This window comes from Sceloporus undulatus, chromosome 2 (genome assembly GCF_019175285.1).
Source record: "Sceloporus undulatus isolate JIND9_A2432 ecotype Alabama chromosome 2, SceUnd_v1.1, whole genome shotgun sequence".
Lineage (NCBI taxonomy): Eukaryota > Metazoa > Chordata > Lepidosauria > Squamata > Phrynosomatidae > Sceloporus > Sceloporus undulatus.
The window spans coordinates 146,031,545-146,047,206 of record NC_056523.1 but is presented as its reverse complement, the minus strand read 5'-3'; the positions used below and the strand labels follow the sequence as shown (position 1 = coordinate 146,047,206).

Sequence of the window (15,662 nt, the reverse complement as noted above, 5' to 3'; positions counted from 1 at the left end):
GTCCTAGCCAACACATCTTTAAACAAAATGGGGGGGGGGGGGTGTCTTCATGGATTTCAAAGGCGTGGACATGTTGTTGTTGTGTGCCTTCAAGTCGTTCCCGACTTATAGCGACCCTAAGGGACATCTTGGCCAGATTTGTTCAGAGGAGGTTTGCCCTTGTCTTCCCCTGAGGAGGCTGAGAGCCTGTGACTTACTCAAGGTCACCCAGTGGGTTTCATGGCTAAACTGGGAATTGAAACCTGGGTCTCCAGAGTCGAAGTCCAACACTCAAACCACTAGGCTGACTGGTTGTAAGGTCCCTATCCTTTTTCCATCCTCAGGAGCGCTTCCTCTGAAGTGAGACGCCTCGATGGCCGCGAAGGCGCTTTACAAGTCAGCGGAGCTGAGAGTTAGCTCTTGGAGCTGAGAGTTAGCTCTTCGTTTAGATACAGATGGCGAGACACCCCCCCCCCGCATAGGACGGAAAGGTCAAAGTAGAGAAGTAGTACCTAACACAGGCACACCCCCCATTTTCTCTAAGGTGTTTATTGTTGCTATTATGTGGCTTCAAGTCGTTTCCGACTTATGGCTACCTTGCCATGGGGTTTTCTTGGCAAGTTTCTTCCCAGGGGGTTTGCCATTGCCTTCCTCTGGAGCTGAGAGAGTGTGACTTGCCCAGTGGGTTTCCATGGGATCCGGAGCTGGGATCCGAACCCTGGTCTGCAGAGTCTAACTCCAAGGTGTGCGCTTTCTCTTACTGATTTCTGCTTTACTCTGTCCCAATCCCTCCGTCCTTCCCTCCTCTCTCCCCCTGATTCTCCCTTCCTCCCCTTTTCTATTTATTTCTCATGGAGAAAATATGCCGAAGTCAAAGTTCACGGAGTTTTTGCTCAGTATGTTGTAATAAAACCGAAAGGCAGGCGGCCGGCCGCGCGTGAACTTTTCCACACAAGGGATCCGGAGGGAAGGCGTCGGGGAGCCCCGCAAAGAACTGAGGACCTGGTTTGGCCCCCTCTGAGTCCATCCACAGGGCAGGAATACTACGATCTGACACTGCTTTAACTGCCATGGCGCCAGGCTATGGAATTCTGGGAATGGTAGTTTGTTGCGGCACCAGAATCAGATCGGACTATTCCTGCAGTGTGAATACAGCCTCTGGTCCCGCCCTTGCTGCGATTAAAATACATTCCCTGCAGGGGGAGGACAGCAAACAGGGGGCGGTGTTTGTGAAGGGATCTTTTTGCTCCATTTTTAAGTTGGGGGAGCCCCCCACCAAACCGACCCCACTCCGAATCGGAAAGAGGAACCAAAACCAATCCGCCATCCCAGCCATCCCCTATGTTTTCTCCCCCCCCCCCTCCGCCCCTCCATGCCATTCATCGAGTAGGGAATACCTCCCCTCTCAAACCGTGTATGCTTCTTCTTCTGATCCCCCAACATCTATCCTTGGAGGAAGAAGAGGGGACCGGTGTGTGTGTGTGTGTGTGTTTATTTTGCTGAAGCAAGGAAGTCGATTACAAAACACACACACACACATATGAGACAAAAAGAGGGGAAGGGGGAGGGAAACAAATAAAGGCTTTCGGGCTTTTTTCCGATCCTGCAAATGCCATTGATCGATCCGCCCTCCCTGGTTCCGTTCCTGAGGAGGGGTCTGCGAGATGATGGGAGGCAGGAGGAAAGGAGGAGGCAGGAGAAGGGTGCAAATCCAGGCAGCCCTCCCCATCGCAGAGGAAAGAGAAATGGGGGGGGGGGGGGGGTGCAAATGTATACAGCCCTCCCCTGCTGCATAGGGGAAAGAAACTGAGGTGAAGGCCGAGGGAGGGGGCAAATCTATGCAACCCTCTCCAGCTTCATAAGAGGGAGGAAAGGAGGGGGGGAACAAAGCTGGGGAGGGATGCCAATCATAGGGGGAGAGATGGGTTGGGAGGGGAGAAGGCTGGGGGGCAATGTAGGCTTCACAGGGGAGAAAGTGCAAGCCCCCTCCGGCTTCATAGGGAACAGAAATGGCATGGGGGTGGGGGTGGGGAGAAGGCCAGGGATGGGTGCAAATCTAGGCATCTGGGGGGGAGAAGGTGGGGAGGGATACCAAATTGCACCCCTCCCCAGCCCTCCCTCCTTTCCTCTCCGGAGGTGCACCCTTCCCCCCTCCGTCTCAGACAGCTGAAGGACCCCCTCCCTCCTAGTCAACCAGCCAGCCCTTGGTCTGCAGCAGCCTCCCCGCCCCCTTCGGTCTCTGTGTCTCCTCCTCCTCCGCCGTGATTGAAACGCAGAGCACGTCGCGGGGAGGGAAGGCGAGGGAAGAGCCAGGCCCAGCACCACCACCACCACCACCACCACCACCAGGGAAAGAGGAGGAGGAGGAGGAGGAGGAAGCAAGAGCAGCAGCAGCAGCCGCTCTGCTCTCCAGCCAAGCAGCAAGGCAGACAGCAAAGAGGCAGGCTTGGAGGCAGGCAGGCAGGGCCAGCAACAAGTGCGGAGGCAGCAGGGGAGGCGAGGGCTGACGTCAGCGAGCGGAGTATTATGGTCTGGGCTGGGCTGGCTGCTGCTGCTGCTGCTGCTGCTGCTGCTTCCAGAGCCTCCTCTGCTGCTGCTTTTCTGCTGCTGCTGCTGCTGGTGGTGCCAGCGGCCGAGTAAACATGGAGCTCTCTGCCGTGGGGGAGAGGGTCTTCGCGGCCGAGGCCTTGCTCAAGAGGCGCATCCGCAAAGTAAGTGCCTCCTCCTCCTCTTCCCCTTCCTCCTCCTCTCCAGCCCCGGCTTTGTGAGCCTTCCTCCCCAGGCTCCAGGCCCGCACCGAGGCCGCAGGCTCTTGCGCCGCTTGCATTTTTTGCATTTCGTGGTGGATCCCTCCCTCCTTCTCTGCAGCAGCAGCAGCAGCAGCCGCCTCCTTGCCTTGCCTTGCCTCTCCTCCTTTCTGCTCGCCTTGCCACCACCATCGCCTGCCTCCTCCTCCTCCTCCTCCTTGCCTCCGCCTTGCAAGCCATGCATGTTTGCGCTGCAGGTCCATTTCCCTGCTGCACGCATTTCTGCATGCATATATATTTTTGATCGCGTTTTTTCCTTTCTGTTTGTAGCACGCCCCCCCTTTTCCTTCCCTTGACGTCGCCGTTTGTATGGGCATATTTGTGGCATGTTGTTGGCATGCATACACATACATATTTGACGCATGCCTTTGGGTACAACTTGAGTTTTATATGGAGAGCGTGCTCCAGCAGGCCAGTTCTTTCACTTCGTTACTTTGGATCGCTTCCCCTCCCCCCCTCTCTCCTGCAATGCCTACTAATGTACAGCACTATACAAATAAAGCATAATAATAATAATAATAATAATAATAATAGGAGTAATAATAATAATGTGTTTCCTATTTTTCTTGCACGTCTGCAGGGTCGGATGGAATATCTGGTGAAATGGAAAGGCTGGTCTCAGAAGTAAGTAGCCACTGTGACAGTGGAGTCCTTGCAGCCTAGTAAATACTGTAATGAGGTGGATTTGGATTTGTTGTATGTTGTTGCAAATGTTCAGTGGCGGGTCTAGTGGAGTAGATGGTCTCACTGGGTGAATGGAGTAGATGGCCTTTTAAATTACTGTACCTTGGAATAATTGTTTGTTTTGAAAGCCCATCTCATTTTGTTCTCTTTTCTTCTTCCCTTTCTCTCTGCCAGATACAGCACCTGGGAGCCTGAGGAAAACATCCTAGATGCTCGCCTGCTGGCAGCTTTTGAGGAAAGGTACACTGTTTGGTAGGAAAGGGGACATCTCACTTGTTAACAATTACAGCCCTAGCTTATTTTATTTCTTTATTTACACATTTAAAGGATTTATATCTCACCTTTCTCCCACAGTGGGATTCAAGACGGGTTGAATTAGTGTTTTAGAGCACTACTGAACTAATGCTCTGTTGTTGTTTAAATATGTGTGTGCTTGTTTTTTTAAACCTCATTTAGGGAGAGAGAAATGGAACTTTATGGTCCTAAGAAACGAGGTCCCAAACCCAAAACCTTCCTATTAAAGGTAAGGGAAGAGGAAAGCAGCAACCATGCTTGCCATGCTGGTATATTACTCTATGCAGCAGAAACTATTGTGTGTGTGTGTGTGTGTGTGTGTGTGTGTACACATAGGGAAGGCAGCAGTGCAAAAAATGAATTCCTGTTCTGCTGGGCCTATGAGTTTGTGTGTGTGTGTTGGGAAGAACAGAAGCATGACTGTATTTTAAAGTTTCGTGGATAGGAATGCCTGTGGAGCCTGACTGCAGCAACTCAATTCATTTCTCTCTTTTGCAGGCCCAGGCCAAAGCCAAAGCCAAAACCTATGAATTTCGCAGTGACTCTTCTCGGGGGATCCGGGTGCCTTATGCTGGAAGAGCCCCCCCAGACCTGGGCTCCACCTCCCGGGCTAGAGAAGGACTCAGGCAAATCCCACTGCCCCATCAAAGCAGCTCTGTCAGTGCTCCTATCAATGACTCCCGAGTGGACATGATCCAGGAGAACAGGGTTGAAGAAGACAGGTCTGAAGGCGCCTTCAAAAAAAGAGGCCCAAAGCCCAGGAAAGAGCTCTACAAAGACCTGGCTGAAACTGTTGAGGCTGCTTCCAAGAGAAAGCCAGTGGAGCCAGGAGACAAGATGGTGGTGGATTACCTGAAAGCCAGGAAGTTGGAAGAGGCAGCTAACCCTTCTGCAGCCAAGTTCAGTTCAGGACACAGTGTGATTCAGTTAGCCAGGAGGCGGGAGCCTGAATTGCCCAGTGCTGGGTCTAGCACCAGGGCAGAAGTTGGCATCAAGCTGGGCGCCCCTGAGACTTATCCTCCCAGGCTGACCAAGCACAGGGCAGATTTCCTGGATCCGAAAGGGCAAAGCGGTTTGGACTTGGGTGTCCCTAAGATTTTGCACAGCTCTGCCAATCAAAGCAGCTTATATGGAGATGGTATAGGGACACAGGCTGGCAGGCCTTCCCTCATCGCCCGCATCCCTGTCTCCAGGATCCTTGGTGATCCAGAAGAAGAAGCTTGGAGCCCATCTCTTAACAACCTGGAGAAGGTGGTTGTGACTGATGTGACCTCAAATTTCTTGACAGTTACCATTAAGGAGAGCAGCACAGACCAAGGGTTCTTTAAGGAAAAACGATGAATTCCCCTGAGGAGGAGGCGGGAGGCAGCATTGAATGGGTTTGGGTACAGGTGGTCTGGCTTTGGATCTTCTTTTTTTTCTTGGACAGGATTACAATTCGTTATTTTATTCCCTTCCCTGACACCAATTTCAGTTTTGGTTGGAAAGATTATCTCTAGAGTTATATTTTCTATTAGATGTAAATATGTTATTTAAGGAGAAATACATATATATATATCTATATACATATATATATTTCAACGCTAAGTTGTTTTTGTTTTTATTTAAGTCTCTTGGAGGTGGACAGTAAACAAAGAATTGACGTGTCTCTTGCCTCAGTTGCAAGAGCAGGTGTAGATAGGGACCTTATATGCTAATTATTATAACATCTTGGTTCATTTTGTTTTGTAGTTGTTTCCCCTCCCTTCCCCCAAAGATGATGCGGTGGGCAAATGGGGGGTCTTGTATTCATCTGGGGCCAAAATGGGAGCTCCAGTTTTTTGATTGTTATATTATAATGTGTTGCTTTGTACAATCAAGTGTGCTGTATACACAACTGTTCAAGCTGGACAGCTGAAGGAAGCACTTGACTTTCCAGGATTGTCTTGCTTTTGTTTTGCTCCAGTTAAAAAGAAATGTTGGTTTAAAAAGTGTCCATTAAAACCAGTTGGAAGATGTTTTAGCAAAGAAGTATTAACTCCAGCGACCTTTTCTTGCAAGGGAATAGGGGATGTGTATGTGTTAAGATTCTGAGAAAAGTCTGGCTGCTGTCATGCACTTTAATATGACTGTCATAGGGAGCAGATAGAAGGTTGGCAGGGAGAGAGAACTGAGCAGATAGTTTAGTTCACATTGCCTGCTGTTTTGTTTTTGTGGGTTTTTCCCTTCTTTTTGGGGGTCCTTCCCTGCTCACTCCATAAAGAAAAATCTGTTTACATTCCTTACGTGCCAGAAAAGTTGGGGAGGAAAGTATTTCACAACTCATATTGTAGGTGCTCTTGATCTTATACTGAAAGTAGATTCCATCTCCTCCCCTTCAAAAACCATTGCAGTTCCTTTCCAGGTCATTAGGAGTCTTTAGAAAAGCTGTCTCTTCTGTATCAATGTAAATCTGAGAACACAGATGAAGGGCAAACAGCCCTTCTGTTGATGCTAGTTAAACAGTTGGACAAGACCAGTTTCAAAGCAGGCTGCTGTTCTATGTACCTTCCTCTCCCCCATTTACTGGGAAGAAACAATCCCCTGTTACGTTATTCCGCCTCCCTCCATGACATTCTTATATTTGTAGTTAAAAATAGAGTAGTTTCTTCTCAACCATCACTTTTATGCAAAATACAAAACCCTCTTTTTCTGCTCCCTTGAAGAAAGCAATATGTGAAACCTAGAGGACTATCTTATTCAGCTCTTTTTCAGCTTCATGGAATGCAAATTTGAACCCTCCCCCCAAAAAACCCCCCCAACCCCTCTTGCATTTCAAGGGGATGTGTTGAAAGGGGGGGTGGCATGGGAAGTTTTCATTCATGTTGATCAGGTGCTGTGGTATCTCAACAGATATTGATTTAACCCTCTTGTCATGTACAAAAAAGCACAAATCTGTCTGAACACCCCCGTCTCCCACCCCCATTTTCCTCTGAATGGCCCCTTGCTAGAACTTTTTCATTTGATGACTGAACAAGGGAGAAAAAGCACACAAGTCACCTATACAGGTGGATCTAGGAAGAAGCCTCTGAGCTGAAGTGGAAATACTTGCTTCAGTTTAACTTCAGTTTGGGACCTTTTTCTCCAGCAAAATAATAATACTAATAAAAAATGACAATTTCTGTTGGAATTGTACTGAGGAAGTGCCAGGTTGTTGGTCCCCCCCCCCCCCCTCCCTCTTTAACTAAAAATCAGCCCAAGGATTTAAATTCCCTTCAGTTCAAAGAATCAGTGTTCCAAACCCCAGAGGTGTTTTAAGTTTTCCCACTTTAAGTGGACTGGTGGGGAGAGAGATGCATGTCAGCAGGCATATGTTGTCACAGGACTTATTATGGGATGGAGTGGAAGAGAGAGTAGTGGTTAGGAGGACTACCTCTTTGGTCCAAACAGAGCCTAAGACTAGTGCTGTCCCTCTTCCTCAGGTGTCATGGTGGCCTGTGCCACCCTCTGCTGTGTGTTTGTAGGCACACACATGGGTATATAAAAGCTAGACAAACATAAACGTGGGTGTATATGTGTATGTACATAGTTACATATATTGAATGTATGTGAGTGTGGAGTTATTTAATTCTCTTTAAGAGCTGTAAAAAAAAAAAAAGGAAAACAGAACAAAGCTTATAATCTCATTGATCCAGACCGAACAGTCTCAGAAGCTTAAGTAGGTGTCTTCTGCCAATGTTGAATGTCTTATACAGTACCTGCTTTTTATGTGAATTGAAATATATATAATACTTTGTAAATAGAGACTTGGCTTTGGGTTTTGTTTTTGTTGTTATCTGGCGAAGAGTCCTCCCTGCTTTTAAAACAGGAGGGTAACCATGCATTTCCCTAGCAGCATAGGTCAATATTTCTTCTGGTGGTGAAGGGAAGAACTGAGAAACCTTTGGCAAATTCCCTTCCTGTAACCCAGAGGTTCCCATTCCAGAATGAGATGCTAAAATCCGGGGAAGACTGGCCATCTTGGACACACTGAGTGAGCTGGGCTGGTGATGAATCTGCTTTGGAGGTTGATCTGGAAATGGTTTCACTTGGCTCCAGACAAGTAGACTTGCCGGCCAACAACATAGTCTATTCTCACCTGAGACCAGATTGCAAACTATGGGGAAACAGAGGATACTCCCCAGATGTAGAGGTGTATGTATGTGTGTGGGAATTCTTTCCTCTCTGCTTACTACTCACCATGGACTGGATTCGTGTTCTCCCCTCCTTACTCCAGCCCCACTTGGTTTCCTCCATTTGACAAGGGCTGGAAGATGGGAAGAGGTTGAAGAGGAGTGGATTTGCCAATTTCTGTTCACCAAGCTGTGGACGTTTGGACGTTTCATCTAATGAACCTGAATATACAGGAGCCAATCTAGGATTTCTTATTCCCAGTTGCTAATTCGTTCTGCGGGGTTTGTAGTCAGAGGGGAAGGAAATGGAGGGGATTGTAAAGGGAACAAGGGCATCCTTCACGCCACTTTCCGACTGAAGGGAGGTGATGTGCCACCCCCTGAGTAAGTCCTCCTGAGTTCAATAGGGCTGCCTTCTGGGTGTAGGATTGGGCAGAAAATTTACCGATGGAGCTAGGATGGGCTCCTAAGCAATAAGTCTATCAATGATCAGGAATCCCCCCAACACCCCCCCCCCGGTTTATTTGGAAATCTCCTCTTTCTTATATGGTCTCCAGCCGTTTCTTGTTCCCGGGAGATCTAAGGAGGCAAGACATGGGCAAGACAGAAATACACCGTCAACAGGAGCCGACTTTCGGCTCTGCCTGCTCGGCTGCATTTTGTTTGAGAATAGAAACGCCGTGGCGACTGAAGGAGCCCCAAGGGCAGCTGTCGAAAGAGCAGAAGAAACCGCGTTCTGTTTTGCGTTTCTGGGATTAGAGCGAAAAAGCAAGCAAACCAATAAAAACAGATTGCATCCGCACTACTGAAAGGATCCGGTTGGATACCACTTTAACGGCCATGGCTCAATGCTACGAGATTATGGAAATGGTAGTTGGTTATGTCTGCCAGCTACCATTCCCAGAATCCCATAGCATTGAGCCATGGCCGTTCAAGTGGTGTCCAATCGGATTCTTTCCGCAGTGCAGCTACAACCATACACACAGAGAAAAACCCTTCTTTCTTCCTATCTCTGGCCGTGACATTGGTACTATGGAGGAGCTTGGACTCCTCCTTGCAACCCGAGGAGATCACATGCTGCTCTGATGTGAAGCCATAAGCGACGTTTTCCCGGCTCTCCTTTCATGTCTGGTTTCTCATCTGGAGAGAGAGCGAAATAGCCCGGCGTTGTGCGAAACCAGCGGATGACTGGTTTCGCAGAACCGGAGCGAAGCGGGAAACCCAGAGAATTGTTCCTATTGACTTCAATGGGACAAAGGGCAGTCCTACACGCCACTTTCCAACTAGTTGGAGGCGATGCTCCTGGGAGTAAATCCTCCTGAAGCTAATGGGATTGACTCCTGGGTGTAGGATTGGGCTGAAAATTTACCAATGGCACTGCGATTGGCTCCTAACAACAGAATCTCCTCCCCCGGTGGATTGTTTGGAGAGTATCTCCTGGCCTTGAAGAGTATTGTTTAGAGAAGACACAAAACCTGATTCGCAGTACACAAAACCGTGGGTGAGGAAAGGCCGGCCCAGGCTCAAATTACTGGAAAATTACTTAATTTGTCTCCCAGCTTTCTTTTCATACATGTTTCCAACGACTCAAGGAGATAGATCAGGCTTTGAATCTAAAGTCTAATCCCCACTGCGGTTTGACGCCGCTTTAACTGCTATGACTCCATGCCGTGGAATCCTGGGATTCGTAGCTTTGTGAGATAGTTAGCCTTCTCTGTCAGAGAGCTCTGGTGCCGCAACAAACTGCAAATCGCAGGATTCCATAGAATGGAACCATGGTAGTTAAAGCGGTGTCAAGCTGCATTAATTCTGGAGTGTAGATCAGACCTAAATCTCCCCAGCCCACGCCTCCTAGTCTATAAACACCCATAGAGGCCACCTGAACTGTCCTGTCCCCTCAAAGGAGCCTCCTTTCGAGCAACCATCCTCTTCCTCCTCCTCTCCCTTACATCGGGATCAGGTCAATAAAGTAATTTACCGCACTCAGTGAGCAAATTGATCTTGCTCTGGGATAAAGTAGCTTGAGTTACACCTAGCTTACTAGGAGGTCAGTGTAGTGAATGGCCGCATGGATTTATTTTGGCCACAGAACAGAACAGGGCTAGTATAGCAGCAGCCATTAGCAAGTGGAGAAGCCTCCAGTAATGAGATTTTGTATCCTCACCTCCAAGAGGGATTGCCTGGCTTTAAGGAGATCCCGATTGAATAGGGGTTGTCCATTGTTTCCATCGTTTTCCCTTGAAAAATAAATCAGGGGAAGAAAAAAAGAAGAAGATAGCAAGGGAGGCAGAATTCTAGAGGCGGTGAGTATAAATGGCCTTTCCTAGGTTTTCCAGGATTTTCCTGGAGAAATAAGGATATTCTGTTTTAGCACTCTCCGCCTTCAAAAACTGGCCTCTCAAAACGTCTTAGAAACTAACTACTCCCCCCACAACACACACAAATGCACACACAAACACACACAGAGCAAACGAGGGGGGAGGAGGCGCTATAATAGTTGTGTCTGTTGGGGGAGACGTGTTTTGGCTGGAAACTTCTGCCGTCTCCAGACGCTGCGCTTGTTTAATTATTGTTGTTGTGATGGCATGTTTTTATTCTGTTGTGTTATCAACCAGGCAATTAGCGAGTCCAGAAACACTGGTTGGATCGCCTGTTCTTTCGAAGGAAAATAGGACGGTGCCCTTCTCGCAACAAGGCACGCAGGAGGCACCTTCTGAACTTCGAGATTCGAATCCGGAGCCCTCTCCCCGTTGCTAGGCTGCATCCACACTGCAAAAAGGATCCCCTCTGACACCACGTTAACTGCCATGGCTCCATGCTGTGGACTTCGGAGAATGGTAGTTTGCTGTGACACCAGTTGTGCCTCAGTTTCGACAACAGCAAACAAGATTCCTGGCTTTGGTTGTTGTTGTGGGCCTTCAAGTTGTTTTTACATGGCCATCCTCTAAGGCTGAGAGAGTGTGAGCGTTAGCAAAGCAGGCGCTGTTCCATTTTCTCGAGGTCAATCGGGACAAGCGGCTCCCAAACTATGGGCCTTCGGGTATTTTGGACTTCAACTCCCAGGAGCCGCAGCCAGCTTGGCCAACTGTCAGGAATTCTGGGAGGTGGAGTCCAAAAATCTGGAGGGCCAAAGTTTGGAGGACTTGAGGTCCACCCGTCTTGCTCTTGCTAGGGATCACAGAACCATAGAATCACAGAAGAGACCCCAAGGGCCATCCAGTCCAACCCCCTGCCATGCATGAACTCACAGTCAAACCCTGACAAATGGCCTCTGTTTACAGACCTCCAAAAAAGGAGACTCCACCACTCTCTGAGGGAGTGTGATCCACTGTCGACCGTCTTCCTAGGCTTGTTTTCTCCCAGTAGAAAGGACTGAGGAACCTGTGGCCCTCCAGAGGTGGCTGGGCTCCAGTTTCCACCAGGCTCCCATGCGGGAGGATGGGAATTATAGTCCATCAAACTTGGGGAGATGTCCTGCGTGTCCATACGTGTCCATACGTGGAGACAGACCTCCCTTATTCTCTCCTTTTCTGGGAAGGTCTTCTTTAAAATATTTCTTCACAAGGTTCCAGTTGAGTCAAGTCCTCTTGACTCGGAAGGTTGGGTCACGGGTGTCTCATTCCCCGCCTTTCCCTTTCACTGGTAGCCCAGCCATCGGTTTCGGCTGCCAGCTGCTAGCCAGTCCCTGCTACTTGCCCGATCGCCTGCAGTGACTCTTTTGTTGGGTGCCTTCAAGTCATTTCGGACTTATGGCGACCCAATCGCGGGGTTTACTTGGCAACAGAAGGTTTGTTCGCCTTGCCTTCTTCCGAGGCTGAGAACACTTGTGTGGGTTTCACTGGCTGAGCTGGAATTTGAACCCTGGTCTCCAGAGTCGTGGTCCAACGCTGGCTCTTTGCAGTGACTTAGCAAGGCTCTTTCAGCAGTAGCTCCGGGGCTGTGGGGTCCTCTTTACCCAACGGCGAGAAGGCACTTACAATTTGCATTCCCCATAGTTACCAAGGAAACAGCCACCTCCTTGGTCATTTTTTTTTTAAAAGGCTGCAATAATAATAAAACAACAACATTATTTTAAAAGCCACTGTATGAATGGTTTTTCTTATTCGTGCATCCGATAAAATCTGTGTTTCCACCTGGGAATATGATCTGAACCGTTTCCTTTCTTATTGTATGCAGCTTATCCTTTGTACACCGCTTTGAGCACATGGAAAGCGCTCTGGTCTCTAGAGGATAAAAAGTGCCTCTGTTAGTTTTCACTCCCCTCAGTTTTCAAACTTTTCCAAGTTCCACTTTCCCAGTCCGCTGGATCAGGTAACCCATCCTCCTGTGGGCTGCCCCTTAGGACTTTTCTCGGCTTATTCCAATTCGACCTCCTGTCTTGACGCAGGAGTTTAAACAAGCCAGAACCAGACACAAACCATGTTGTTGTAGTATGCCTCCATGTGGTTGCCGACTTCTAAAGCGACCCTATCAGGGGTTTTCCCCGACAAGATTTGTTCAAGAGGTGGTCTGCCTTTGCCTTCCTCTGAAGCTGAGAGAGTGTGACCGACCGTTTGAGAACCACGGGACTAAATCAGTCAGAGCAAAATCACAGGTTCACCAGAGACCGTGTTATCATGTTGTTATGTGCCATCAAGTTGACTGTGACGATTCGGAGAGCACTATCCTATTCAGATATCCTATTCAGAGAGGAACCCCATGGAACTCTGAAAGCTTGCAACACGTATATTGTGCATTTCGGTTGGCCAATAAAGGTATCACTGATGGGTTTTTGTTTCTAGTCAGAGAAGGTTTGCCATGGTCATCCTCTGAGGCTGAGAGACTGGGACTTGTCCAAGGTCACTCAGTGGGTTTCCATTTTCCTCAGAGTTGTAGTCCAACGCTCAAACCACAGTAGCTCTCATTTCTCTCATAAAAAAATAAAAATAAATTATTATTATTATTATTATTATTATTATTATTATATTTCTGAATACATCTGCATCCGTATCGCTTCTTTCCCGCTCCCACTCCTCCACAATTCCTTTTTACTTCTGGATGGAAGCTAAGAAATTATCCAAAGGCAGAAAGAAAAAAGCTGCCAACCCAAGTTGGCAGCACCGGAGACTAGGGCTGCATCCACACTGCAGCAATAATTCGTCTTGGCCCCACTTTAAGTACCATAGCTCGATGCTAGCGAACTCTGGGAATTGTAGTTTGTTGAGGCACCAGATCTCTCTGACAGAGAAGGCTGAATAGCTCACAAACTTACAACCCCCAGAATTCCATAGCATTAAGCCCTGGCAGTTAAAATGGTGTCAAACTGGATACTTTCTGCAGTACGGGATGCAGCCAAGGACCAACGGTGGAAATAAGTGCTGTAGCTCCGTCCTATGGAATCCTCGGATTTGTAGTTTTACAAGATTTCCAGCCTTCTCTGCGGTGCCTCACAAAACTGCAAATCCCGGGATTCTGTAGATTGGAGTAGTGTCACATTCTATTATTTCTCGAGTGTAGATGCAGATTGGGCAGCAACAGCACCCGAGGCACCTCCAGGGAGACCCTTTTGGTCCACAGGAAAGTGGTTTTTCGGGGTTCCGGGGAGCGCGGCTTTAAAAGGCTCCTTCATCCCTAAGGGCTATCTATGGACCAGGTACATTTATTCAGCTCTGGGCTTTTGTGGCGTGGATCATTTGCAACCCGACTTCAGTCTGGCGCAGCATAGAGAGAGTATTGCACCCTATGAGATGACTCTGGTATCTCTTTGGACCCGTACACTAGATGCGATGTGAGATCCAGCGTGGTCTGAGTGATTCTGGAGATCAGGGTTCGAATCCCTGCTCGGCCCTGAAACCCGCTGGGTGGCCTTGAGCAATAAGTCCCACTCTCTCAGCCTCCTCAGGGGAAGAAGGCCATGACAAACCTCCTCTGAACAAATCCTGCAGGAAAACCCCATGGTAGGTTTCCCTTAAGGTCGCCATAAGTCGAAAACGACTTGAAGGCCCTAAACACACACTAGATGTCAGTTAAGATCAGGCCAGGGGCCCCAAACCCAAAATGACCAGGTGTCCTACCCGCCCAGGAGACAAGGCACCGTAAAAATGGAGGACGTGCAAGGAAAATGGAGGAGCTGACCCAAACAAGAGCTCTCAAAACACTCCTAGAAATAGAAATCCATGCTCCAAGTGGAGGACCTTTGGGAATTCCTACTGGACAGAAGGCTGGAAATGGAAGACATGTCCTGGAAAAGGAGGACTCCCTGCCCAAAATCCACATCGTTGAATTTTAGCCTTGGCTGCCTTTGCAATTTATAAGGCAGGACTTTGTCCCGCGTTTGATCCGCCGGGGAATGATGACCCGAATGAATGAACTCGCATTTTCAAGGCGCATTTTATGATATGAAGCGGGGGGGGGGAAGGAGGACTTCGGGGAGCCCTTCAGAAGGTGCCTCCTCTTGGAGCATTAGCATCAATGCTTGTCTTGTAGATCTGTGACTTCGGGGAGCCCTTCAGAAGGCGCCTCCTCTTGGAGCATTAGCATCAATGCTTGTCTTGTAGATCTGTGTTTTCTTTCCTTGAGAAGGGGTGTCTTCTACAGGGACACTGATGTATATCTCTATGGTCATTTGGCCAGTGCTGCTTGTGAAGAGGCCACTTCCCCTACCCCTCCCTTATATACCAATAAAGTGTATTGCCCTCTGTTCTCTCTCCTCTTCTGTCCTCTCTCTGCTCTCACCAAGCATGGAAGCAGAAACCAGGTTATGCTACTAAAGCTGTTTTCTTCTCCTTACTTTCACACATGAGAGTCAGCTCTAGGGACTCTTCTACCAAGCATAGTTTTCTCTACTGATTCGTTATTTTTGTTGAACCTAGATATAGCAATAAATTTCTTTTCACCTACCAATGTATCCTGTTTATTTGCCAGAAGCTCAGATCCAGTAGGTTTTTACCAACTACCTGTGGAGTACAGGCTTGTTGCTGTTGCTGCTAAACTTTCTTAACCACAAATAATCAAACCCATAATCAATTTTCTAACACCTCTGAGTCAAAGGCAGGCAATGAAAGAGTGCCCTCTAGCTTTTGTTGTTGTTAACTGCCCCCAGTTGATCTCAACTCATGGTGACCCTATGGATGAGACATCTCCAAGACCCTCTCTTCTCCACTGCTCTGCTTAATTCCTGTAACCACATAGCCATGACCTCCCAAATAGAGTCCATCTATCTGGCATGTGGCCTTCCTCTCTTCCTACTTCCCTCCACCTTTCCCAGAATTATTGTCTTTTCCAATGAGTCCTTCCTTCTCATGATGTGCATGAAGTACAGCCTCAGTTTGGTCATCTTGGCTTCCAGGGAGGTTTCTGGCTTGATCTGCTCTAGGACCCATTTGTTGGTCCTTTTGGCTGTCTATGGCCTGTTACAGACTGCCAAAATAAAGCTGCTTCGGGTCTCTTTGGAGGTATGCTATTTAAATGATGCATGGGTCCTAAGAGTCCGGAGGTCGCACCAAAACCACGCTCCAGTCCTAAGCACTGGAGGGCAGCTTTTGTGCAGCTTCCAGATTCTTAGGATGCATGCATCATTTAAACAGCATACCTCCAAAGAGACCCAAAGCAGCTTTATTTTGGCAGTCTGTAACAGGCCTATGGGATCCTCAGTACTCATCTCCAGCATCACATCTCAAATGAATGGATTTTCTTCCTGTCTTCTTCCTTAACTATCCAGCTCTTACATCGATACACAGTAATAGGGAATGCAATGGCTTGTGAGATTCTAACTTTTGTGCTCAGTTGT

The 15,662-nt window shown here is 48.2% G+C and overlaps 1 protein-coding gene across 1 annotated transcript; it reads left to right on the top strand.

Annotated features, from left to right (window-relative positions):
* Positions 1-2,257: 2,257 nt before the first annotated feature.
* Positions 2,258-7,528, top strand: CBX8 (chromobox 8). Its single transcript, XM_042450917.1, has 5 exons — positions 2,258-2,690; positions 3,367-3,410; positions 3,645-3,710; positions 3,927-3,993; positions 4,263-7,528. The coding sequence occupies exons 1-5, from the start codon at positions 2,622-2,624 to the stop codon at positions 5,103-5,105; spliced, it is 1,089 nt and encodes a 362-aa protein (XP_042306851.1). The 5' UTR covers positions 2,258-2,621; the 3' UTR covers positions 5,106-7,528.
* Positions 7,529-15,662: the final 8,134 nt, after the last annotated feature.